Consider the following 11,412-nt stretch of genomic DNA (forward strand, 5'->3'; position numbering starts at 1 on the left):
ACCTGTTCCGAAGAGTATTTCCTACCTAAATCACCTTTAAAAGTCCTCGTTCTTCCATCACAGAACTCACTCTCTACCGATCACTCTGACAGTAAACATCATGTTTATTCCATTCCTAATACTAGCCCTCGCCAGCTGCGTGATGAGCAGCACCTACATAGACATCAACCATCACATGGAGACGCCGCCCATCTATGACACTCGTCCTCTGAGCGAACAAATGGAGATGATTGATCTTTTGGATTTGGGCGATCGTCCTCGACGTCAGGCACAACCGAATCTCCACAATTCAGCCTCCAAATTTCTGCTGGAAGTCTACAACGAAATCAACGAGGGACAAGAACCCGAAGAGGTGCTCCATCAGCGGCACAAGCGATCCCTGGATGATGACATACTGATATCCAATGAGGATCGCCAGGAGATTGCCAGCTGCAACAGCATTCTAACATTTTCGAGTCGTGTGAAGCCAGAGGATCATTCTAATGACTTGGACCTCCATATAACCTTCAATACGAATGATGTGCCAGCGGATCTGACACTCGTTCAGGCCATGCTAAGGGTCTACAAGCAGGAGAGTCTAGTGGACAGGAGAGACAACGTGACGGTGTCTGTTTACAGGAGACTCGACAATCGACCGGATTACTCCTACCAGATTCTGGGTTCCGTAAGCACCACAACCAGCCATAAAGGATGGTTGGAGTTCAATTTGACTCCCACTCTGAGAACCTGGCTACTCGGAAGAAGCCTCCAGCAGCGTCACGAGCTCCGCTTCTCCATTGGCTATTCTCATCTGAGCACCTTTGCTGCCGGCTTGGTGCCCCCTGCGGCCAGTCGCTCCAGCCAGGAGCCCTTCATCGTGGGATACTTCAATGGACCCGAACTCCTTGTCAAAATACAGAAACTCCGCTTCAAGCGGGATCTGCAGAAGCGCAGGGCCAACAGCCCGCCCCAACGTCCCCCGCCACCGCCCATGGACCTGTACAAGCCACCACAATCCTGCGAGCGTCTGAATTTCACTGTGGACTTCAAGGAGCTTCAGATGCACAACTGGGTGATTGCCCCAAAGAAATTCGAGGCATACTTCTGCGGCGGTGGCTGCAATTTCCCGCTGGGCACCAAAATGAATGCCACCAATCATGCCATCGTCCAGACCCTGATGCATCTGAAGCAGCCGCATCTGCCCAAGCCCTGCTGTGTGCCCACTGTCCTGGGATCGATTACCATACTGAGATATCTCAGTGAGGACATAATTGATCTGACCAAATACCAGAAATCCGTGGCCAAAGAGTGTGGCTGTCACTAGGATTGCGGGGGCACTTTTATGTAAGATAATTTTAAGCTATGTTTTAATGTAAATATCTCTATAAATTGGTTTAAGAAATCTTTGCAATTTTCTATCAAATCAGTTCGTTTATGGTGGAGAATTTCTTGTACATTTTTGGAGTAGTTCCTTTACAAATTCTTCATGGAACGTTTTCATTAGCCACAGTTCTAGACATCGATTTCTTATTTACCTTTCCGCTATACATTTTTCCTCTATACCTTTTATGTGTGCATGTTACGACCTTTGGGGTCGTACGAAGCATCGGTTTAAGGGTTTGTTGGGGGTAGTCATAAGATCTTAGATTTATCAATAAATTTGAAAGTCAAATGATGTTTGTTTATCTCCACACATCACTTTAATAGTCGAGGGCCCCGCACATTATCCTCATTGCCTCATAAAAACTCTGCCCGATTCACCTTGCTTTTCCATTTCCAGATCCCACTCCGGGGAGTTCCTCCGCTGTGTGGCGGCGAAGCAACACATGGAAAATTAACACTTTTTATATGATTTTAAAGACCGTATAAATTTTACGACACTCTTCCACACACACACAAAAAGAGCACTGCAATCTCTTCGAAAAGTAAGACACCAGAGGGGCAGGAAGGCAGGCAGGCACACGCATCTATTAAATATTGGGGATATTCGCTTTTCCGCTTTTCCGGGGTATTACGCTAATGTGAATGACACACACATGTCAGGGGAGCGGAGGAGCAGCGGCCTTGTGTGTGGCTTAGGCAGCAGAAGAGTAGGCCTTCGACGGCAGGGGAAACCCATAAACTTCCTTCACTTTGGCATTATATTTATATGACTAATAAACAATGATATACGACAGGGGGAGAGCCCCGCACATGAAATTTACGCAAATACAATCAACAATCCACTCGCCATTCGCCACTCTCTCCAGCAGTTAATCTATTCAGAAGCTTTTAAATCAACATTTACGCATACAATTTTTCGTGGCACACAATTTGTTTAATAGCCCGCTGGCCATTTGGTACTGATTTTTTTTCCGTGAGTGGGTATATCAAAAGGAATAAAATTATGGCATTTGATTGCGCTTTCTAATTAGACTTTGATTATTATTTCAAAAGGCTAATGCCTGAGGAAATAATAAAAGATAGGGAACCAAAAGAGAAGGGTATTTCAGCGACCAAATATTTAGATACGGTTGCAGATCCATTGCCATGGGATATAGCCATCCAAAAGGAATTACAGTGTAAATTGCAGTATTTTGTGAATATCTACAAAACCTATAACAATTTTTCCTCCAGTACCTGTCTGATAGTCGATTGTTCCCTCTCTTCCAATGGAGCTTAGCAGAAGAGAGCACCATGATCTTTCTTTCCATTTTCTCTGCCAAAGATATCTTTAAAATCATGGAACCACACTTCATAGAGTATCAAAATGATTTGTTTGACTTGACTTTCAGCTAATGCCATCATTTATTTAACAAAATCTATACCATACGCGTATTTTCTGCCACAAAAATTTGAGGTGAGAATTTTGAATGAAACTAGAGTGAATTTTCCGCATTTTCCACACACACTCTGTCGCTCTTTCTCACTCTCTCTCTCTCTCTCTCTTGCTCTGTGTGTTCAAAATTAATCTTGTTGAGTTCGATATTCAATTTTCCCTCTCATACGATTAATCAGGAACCTCAATTTAATATTCACATGCAAATATTTATGCGATATATGCGAATATGGGGGTGGTGTGTGTGTGTGTGTGCATAGGTAAGCGCAAATTTAAAATCTGCATGAAATATGACAATTAATTTGTGGAAAAATATGTAGACTTTTTCATACATATGCAATATTATCGTTTAATTATTTATTGCTGACATTTTGTACGTTACATGTAGGCCAGGAAAATTGATCTGGATTAAATGAAGTGAAGAGCTTAAATTACAGAATTTTTTTTTGGTTTTACCTTAATCGTGGATAGTTTTCAATGGTTGATGAAAGAGTATTGAAGGGATATGCCTTAGAATGAAGGGAAATGAATAGTTGTATGTGTAAAGCCTCCAATGTCCCATCCCTTAGCCCAAAAATTATTATAAAAATTCCAATCTATTTATAATATTATTGACTCTCGTTCATGCGTAAATTTTCTCTTATTTGGCATGCCTGTCTGTTTAAATTAAAGCAATTCAAAACATCATTCCCGAGTAATAAAATAAATAAAATATTCACGAAATGTGTCACCCTTCTACGCGAATAATATTGTATTATTGGAATGGGGAGTAGCTGCTAATACATATGTATAAAAGTGTCAAGTAAATAGCTCTGTAAAATGTTGCTGCATCGAGCAAAAAAATGTGGATTTACGTATATAAATAAGCCATGACAATAACCAGATACAACAATAGACCCTGGCTACAGTTGAGTGAATCATTTTAATGACTCGTGTTCTTGCGGCGCCAATAAAACAGATAGAAACCAGGGGCTGCTTCCACAAGAGGAGATGCCTAAAGGAGTAAGAGTTTTCCTGTGGAAACAGAGGAATTTATTCACTTGAAAACTATTTTATTGGCTTCTGTTGGTTTATCCTTTATTTGGGAATATGAATTTTCATAAATAATTAATTAAAAAAATATACGAAAAGTTATACAAATTTCTATAGCTTCTGTAGCTGAAAACGAACTATTTTATGTGTGGCATCACTGTCTGGAGGATCAGCTAAAAGTCGGACAAATGTGTTACTTAATTTAATCAAATATTTAAGTACTTTCATTCTGTTCAAATCGAAATCCCTTTAGAAAATCAAGGCCCTACGTCCATGTCTATCCATTTATCAAAAGAGAAAAAAGTCAACCTGTATGCTAAATGTTGCAAAATCGCTTTGCCGCACACCTAGAGCCATATTTTTTTACGAGTATGTATATTTTTATTTACCTTTGCTTTCCCTTTTCATGGTAAAAAGTAAAAGAGCATGCAAGAAAAACAAGAGAAGGGCTTGATGACAATAATACCCTTTGCAGATCGATCGTTTCTATTGGATCTCTGAATCACAGAGTCTGAGTATCTCGGCTTTAGCTCTCTCCCAGTGTGGCTTAGCAGCCAAGGGAGAGAATGAACTCAGAGACTGTGGCACCATCTTTCTCTCTCCCCCACGCCTCGCTGCCGTTGAATAATATGGGATTCCCTTTTCTGCTTTGCAAACATCTCTTCTCTAATCATAATACCCCCTGGCAGGGTACACAACACAACAACGAAACTACTACGAAAATTATGTATGCTGTAGGTAGATTGCTGCGGGGTTTTTTTTAGTGCATGGCCATTTGGCTGGCTGGCAGTCTGGATGGATGTCGTGTTTTGTTGTGTGGTGTAACAGCGAGAGATGGAGGGAGATGGGGGGGATTTACACTTTTATTTCATGCTTTCTGTGTTGCACAGTGGCCCACCTCCGACATGCATCAAAGTTGATTGTTGTGAAATTTATTGCAGACTATTCGTGGCTATACGACTGAACATTTATTACGCTTGTTGCACTTCCTGTTCCGCCATGTCAGGCCATCCTACTCCTTTTTTTTTGTTTAGGAATCGCTGAACCATTCAAAAAACTATTAAATGTTGCAGATATTTTTAGCTTGCGCTGAAACCTTTTGTCATTAAAAAATATGAATGAAATGACTAGGAAAAGCAGTCAAAAAAGATAGCCAAAGAGTAGCAGGAGGAAAAAGTTGATTAAAATTTATGAAGGTAAGTTTCATTAAAACTCTTGGGCTGCCTTCTGGCAGGAACATTAACATAAGCCACACACACACCCACACCCACACAGACGCTGACGAGCGAGAGAGAGGGGGGGTCCCTGTGAAGCACTTTGCGTGTGGCCTCACTGTAGCAATAAAAAATTAAGCATAGCATACATCTGAGGGCACGTCGCCGTCTGTCCTCCTCCTCCTCCATCCTGTAAGTGATTCTACGTGTATGTGTGTGTCTCTGTCGGTGTGTGCGTGTCCTACTCTTATGAAAATTAAAAATTCTTTCAAGCATCACATAAAAAAAACATAGCAGCACCATCAGCAGCAGCAGCATAAACAAATGGACAACAGGGGAACGACAGGTGCACATTTTTATTTTGGGAAACGGTTGAGAACAGCAGAGAAATGTGGCATTGAAATGGGTATCGCTCCCTCTCTGGAGGGGACATCGTCATCATAATATTTTGTTTAAATATGGTATTTGAAACGTAAGCTCGCGGTGAGACAACATAATATACCGTTTAAACATCACAGAGGAGCCATTAGTACTGAAATAATAACATAGGATGCATCTCTGAGAAGGGACTAAGAGATTTCCAAAGCATGTTGAAACAGATCAAAACAAGACCCTGAATGTGTCTGCTATAAAGATCTCTTCAGTGCTCCACATCTTTTATGACTTTAAGGACTGGTACTACAGATTTTTAATAGTCTTAAACATAATGCATTTGTCCTCCAATGGACTAAAAATCATCCAAATCGGATATTACTGACAACCAGAAAAATGAAAACTAGTCGCCATGTAGTGTGGATTATCTTTTAAACGGTATTTCCATCCTGTTTAACTCATTGTAAGACTGATTAATAATCTAATTAGAGATTTCCGAATAGTACCGTTTTTTTTGTTGTTGTGTCAATTGCAATCCCTTGGAAAATATCCACTCGTTCAGGGCACAAACAAAAGTGAAAGAAACCGCGAAGGCAAGCCCCCACAAAGCCCTTTCCACTGGCACTTTTTTTGATCCCCCAACAGCTTTTGTGGTGGCGTTAACTGTGGCAAGACAATGGCAGCAGGGCTTTCCGTGTGTGTGTGTGTGAGTGTGTGTGTGGCATGCCACACAACTGCACTTCCGCTAGCGCAGTCATTTTCATATTTTGCAACTTCCGCTCGAGCACACAGAGGGCAAGGGGGAGAGAAAACGAGAGAAAGGCTTGCCCCTGCGTCGTGGCCTCAAACTCCGCCGCTTCGGAGAGCCTTCAGAGGTTCGGTTCAGAGTTTCAACTGCTTGGCTGCACGCCCAAATGGGATTATTAATTTAATTACGCTTTAATTTAAGTAGTCGTCGTCGTTGTCGTTGTCGTTGTTACAAAGTGACATTTATGGCCAACCAGCCCCTTCTCCGGCCCCCCACATAAAAGTGGGCAAAGTTTTCAATTTTGGTAATGCAAGTGACGACGACTTATCGTCAACCGAAAAGAAACTTCAGCTGACCCCCAAACGAGGCGCTTCAGGGGGGGAGGGGAGGAGAGGGTCTCCACGCTCTCCTTTCCATTACCCTTTTTCCCAATTGGGTAAAAGTCTCGTTCTAGTCATGCACATTTTGGCAATTACTGTCTCATTTTCAACAAAAGTGACTGTCAACTCTTTCGGGGTTACAGAAGGACACCAGGACACCAGGACAGAAGAAGGAATGGTGCGGAGTGGAGTGGAGGAGCTCATAATTTAAGCATTAAACTTTTGCTCAGTAAAATGCTTTCAAGTTGAAAGACTGTGCTGTGCCTTAACTACAGTTTTACGGCTCAAGTAAATAATTGCGTGCAGAGCGACCCCCCCCAGACCCTCTTCTCATGCCCCAGGTTTTCGGTTGGGGGACCTGCCTGCCTGGTCACGTCAAGTGGCAAGGCGATTGTAATGATGGAGCCCCAGCAATTAAAGAGTTGTGGAGCCAGAGCGCGCAGGTCGTCACAGCTGCTGCCCCTTTCAGGCAGTGCCAGGCGATAGGAGTGGCAGTCCACAGTGAAGGAGGTAGCAGAGTGCCGCGAGACAGAGAGAGCTAAGAGAAAAGTGTTGCCACGTGTAAGTTTTCGAACAAAAGAAGGCATAAAAATGTCATATAAAAGAAATAAGACCATGTTGCAAGCTCAGCTTCTTTCGCCGACCTCCGCACTCTGCCTTTCTCTATCCTTCATCCTTCAAGCTGGTCTTCATCGCAGCTTTCTTGTGTGTGTGCGTTAACCCGCTGAGTTATATGGCCTCTATTTCTTCGGGGGGTTTATGCCCTATGAGCCAATCCAACTCAATATTCAGCTAGTTAAAACTTTAGTATCCACTTGAGGAAAGTTGTGTTTAATTTAAAGAGTGGCCTGGCCTTTTATTGGGGCACTCGGACACTTGGCTGTTGGCTTTTGGGAGTTCAGAGGCTCTCTTAATGGACTGCGCTGGCAGAGCGTTTAAGGGCACATTAATTGTCAGAGATTTTAGACATCCATTAGTGGAAAGATAGTGTACAAAGTGGTGTACAGGCAGTGAAGGCAATGATCAAAAGACTGCACGCATTTCTGTAAGAAAAAGCCTTCTTTTGGGCCTGGAAACATCTCCTTCTTTTCCATTTTTCAATGAATAATACAAATTGAAAACCAAAGCACACATACGATTCTTTTAAGCTGCAGGAAGTACCGTCATGTACAACATGGTTCCCCTGATCCACACACACCATTAATGCCTTCAATTGCTGTCCCGAACGACAGGACTTGCCGGCTGACACTTTTCTTTAGGCTGGAATACGATTTCCTTTGCCCATTAAGACAATTGGCTCTGGCGAAACCAATTTCTGATAAGCCTCTTTTGCTTAAAAGCCAAATTATGATATTTTCTACCCCTTTTGTTGTTGTTTTTTTTTGCATTTTTCCAATAAGGGCACCCGACCCCAGAGAAAGTAATTTCCCCAGACGCGGAACCTTTCTGCACAGCAAAAAGAAAATAAGAAAAAAATAACCGGCAAAGGTTTTTTTCTTCTTTTTATTCCCTCCTTTATGCCTTTTTATTGAACAAAGCCCCTAAGGGACTATTTGGCGAAATAAAAATAAAGGTATAATATACTCAATATTATTGTCGCTGCGGGTCCAAGTCTGGGGCCTACCCTTTGACTTTGAGACTAAATTAACTACCAACTGCCATGCGGCATGGGGGCATGCGGCAAATGGCAATGGCAATGGACATCCAGCAAGTAATTTTAAATAAATTATTTAGAAATGTATTTGTGCATTCAAGTGCGACCGTTGTCATTTGCCTTCTGCCAAAGGCTGCTCTCTGCAGAGTGGCGGAAAATTGGAAGCCCTAAGCAGGGGAAAATCTTAATAGGAAATATGGAAAAAATACTCTTCAATGTGGCAGGAGTTGATGGGGTTGTTACGGGGGAAATGACTCTGGTTTGTATGTTTCAACTTGTATTTAAATTATGGACAACAGAAACGTTTTTTCAAGGCACATGTGCTTCCTTCTGAATGCTATTTCCACGACTTTTATAGACCCTCCAATTTGAATAATCCTTTGGTATTTTTAATCTTCCAAGGTGGACAAACTATTTTCCCAGGTATGCTACCAGAAGTTGAACAATTCTTCGTCAAAAACGGGGCCACCAAATGGTAGAATATTTTGGAAAAACACGCAGAAGAATTCTTTTCAATTAAAAATATTTTTGGAACTTTTCAAACCATTGAAAAAATATTCAATATCAAGCCCTGAACTATTTAAAGGGCATCTCGCATTGTACTTTTTCTAAAAAGGCTTCTAAATTAATAAAGCAAATACATCCTGAAGCTCCCTCCGCGAATTCGAATATTAATTTTCCTTTGATAAAAAACTTTCCTTCAATTTTTCTTAAATATTGCAAGTCCTAATTCCGAATACCCCCTCTACAAAATACGAGGGTATAATAATCACATTATTATATATCCTGCGATTGGAACTACGACAAAGGACACACCCGCAGCCCCACACAAAAAGGACGGGGGCGAAAGGACCGTAAGGATTGGTGGTGCTCCAGGGCTGGGTCGGCTCTGGAGACGGTTTTTATTAAAATAATAAAGTTCTAATTTAATTATGACGCGAACAAAATGAAGTACGAGTCGTCCTGGTGAGAGTTACTTTTCATTTGATAACTCACGTACCCCGCACACCAGTCCTGGACCACCTCGGAATATCCCTGCAGGCTCTAATTAGCAGGCGGCGGCCGTATAACCGAAAAATCAACGCGAAAATGGAAAGGAGGGACTGCTCCTCAGGGCAGGAGTACAATAAAGGACCATAAAGTGCTAATTGAATAAAACGGCACATGACTTGCATAACTTATTATGAGCGAGAGGGAGAGAGATAGATACTCGTATTTTCTCACCACTTGGTACGTCATTGGCAATGCAGGGAAGGACCAAAAGGATCTCTAGGAATAGAACAGGACTCAACCCAAACCCAAAGACCGTCCTCGCCCTGGGCATAATATTTATTTTCATAAATTTAAAGCATAGCGAAGAATGTTCCTCCTTCGAAGCAGAGAGTCAAGAAAAAAGGCAAGACGTTTAGAGACAGGCGCCCCAAAAAGGATATTGCGCTGGCGGAAATATATTTTACGTTTCGTTTAACGCGCCAAAGATGGCGCCAGTCGCTGCACCAGGAGGGTATCCTTTCGGGGGCACGGACAAAAGTTACCCACCGGCCCACGTAAAACTAATTTAACCCGCAACTCCTCCCCCGCCCCCGCACTTTTTTGGCCACTTTGGTTCGTGTTGCGCCAAATTAGTCGACCTCCACATCCGAGGGAGTGAGAGAGAGAGAGAGAGAGAGCGAGAGAGAACAAAGAAAAAGAAGAGAAAGTATCCAACAAATATGCAGGGAGTATACAGATACATATACATATACATATATATAGAAACTGTACGGACAAATGATTTTACCTTGGGGAAATGCATGTAACAGTTTTTAATTTGCATTGCCTGAGGCCATCCACAAAAGGCGATGCGATGCGATGGATAGTTGGCTCTCGGTTTGGGCTTTGACTTCGGGGCTTGGGGTTTGGCTTTTAGAGGGTTTGGGGCACTGCCTTTTGTTTAATTTGTGTTTGGGGGAATGGGGGAGCTCTTCATAGAAGGAGAGTTTCGAAAGCCAGGCTATGGTGTAGAGGTTTTTGTAGAGGAGATATGATGGGAAATAATAATGAAATGAGGAGTTTAATTGTGAGGAAAGGGAGGGTTACAAGATGACCGGAAAGTCCAGCAATGAGCGTAAAGAGTACTAGAGTTTTCAGAAGCACAAAATGAGACTAGTGTTGGGAATCGGTGAAATCTTACACCAATAAAATGGTCTTTAAAATGAGTAGGGAACTCTGGAAGAAACATTGGGATATCGGTTAATTCTTTCATCAAAACATAAATTGATTTAAAAAGTATTCCAGAATCTGCCATGGATTAAAACAAAGTAAAGATCAGAAAGTCCACAGTCCGCCAAAGAATAGAGGGAATCGGACCATTCTTTGATCTTAAGGTAGTTTTCAGGAGTTCAGAATGGAATCAAATATGGGAATCGAAGGAGTCTTAAGTCATCGTCCCTTAAACTATGATTTAAACATTGTTTTCCCATAAATCTACCATCTTTTTAAAGACTTCCTTCAAGGTTAAAGAAACCTAAACCTAGTTTTTCTTAAGCTCTTACTCTCGCTTGACCTTTCTGCTTATCTTTCGACTCGAATCCGACCTTTTTTGTGTTGAGACCTAAGCTGCCTCTCAAGTTAAACATCTGCCATAAAAAATGACTTTATCCCGCTAATCTTAGGGCATTTGAAAGTCAGTCGAGTGCTTTCATGGGGCCTTGTCCATGGGGCTGTCCAAGGAGGGCCATAGGCTGTAGAGCTCCAGCAGTCAATTGTTTGGCGGGGGCCTGTCATTAAGCGTAAGCGACCATTTCATTAGCATTGCGGCTCCATAACCCAGAGCGAGGCCTGGATCCCCCATCCACATCCACAGCATCCAGCATCCAACATTCAAAATCCAACCTCCAATGTTTTTTGTTATGCGGGAGTATACCGCTATGATGCTGCTGCCGCAGCTTCTGTTGCTGCTGTTGCTGTTGGTGTGTTTTCTTGTCATGCTCAACACGTTCCAATTGTTAAAGCCCGCCCTCCCTCTAGGGTAGGGCAGGGCCTTGCCAGGGCTTGCTCTGGCGGTGGTCATGTCGTCAAAACATTTGTCCGATCATCGCGTCCCATCAATGGCTGGCGCGCGTCCTGGCAATTGAAATGATGTCCTGCCGCCACCGCCCACCCCCTGTACGTACACACCTTTTGTGCTATCTCCCTGGCCTGGGTGGAACACCTTTTGTATCCTCTCTGGCTGC

The 11,412-nt window shown here is 42.6% G+C and overlaps 1 protein-coding gene across 1 annotated transcript; it reads left to right on the plus strand.

The window, feature by feature from the left end:
• Positions 1-100: 100 nt before the first annotated feature.
• Positions 101-1,303, plus strand: LOC6593474 (protein screw). The gene has a single exon (XM_002019196.1). The coding sequence runs from the start codon at positions 101-103 to the stop codon at positions 1,301-1,303; it is 1,203 nt and encodes a 400-aa protein (XP_002019232.1).
• The last annotated feature ends 10,109 nt before the right edge of the window (positions 1,304-11,412 follow it).

This window comes from Drosophila persimilis, unplaced genomic scaffold (genome assembly GCF_003286085.1).
Source record: "Drosophila persimilis strain 14011-0111.01,24,50 unplaced genomic scaffold, DperRS2 tig00000191-arrow-pilon, whole genome shotgun sequence".
In the NCBI taxonomy this organism is placed as follows: Eukaryota; Metazoa; Arthropoda; class Insecta; order Diptera; family Drosophilidae; genus Drosophila; species Drosophila persimilis.

Excerpts from the sequence above, each read along its gene's own strand:
- LOC6593474 (XM_002019196.1), top strand. The coding sequence starts at position 101 with ATGTTTATTCCATTCCTAATACTAGCCCTCGCCAGCTGCGTGATGAGC.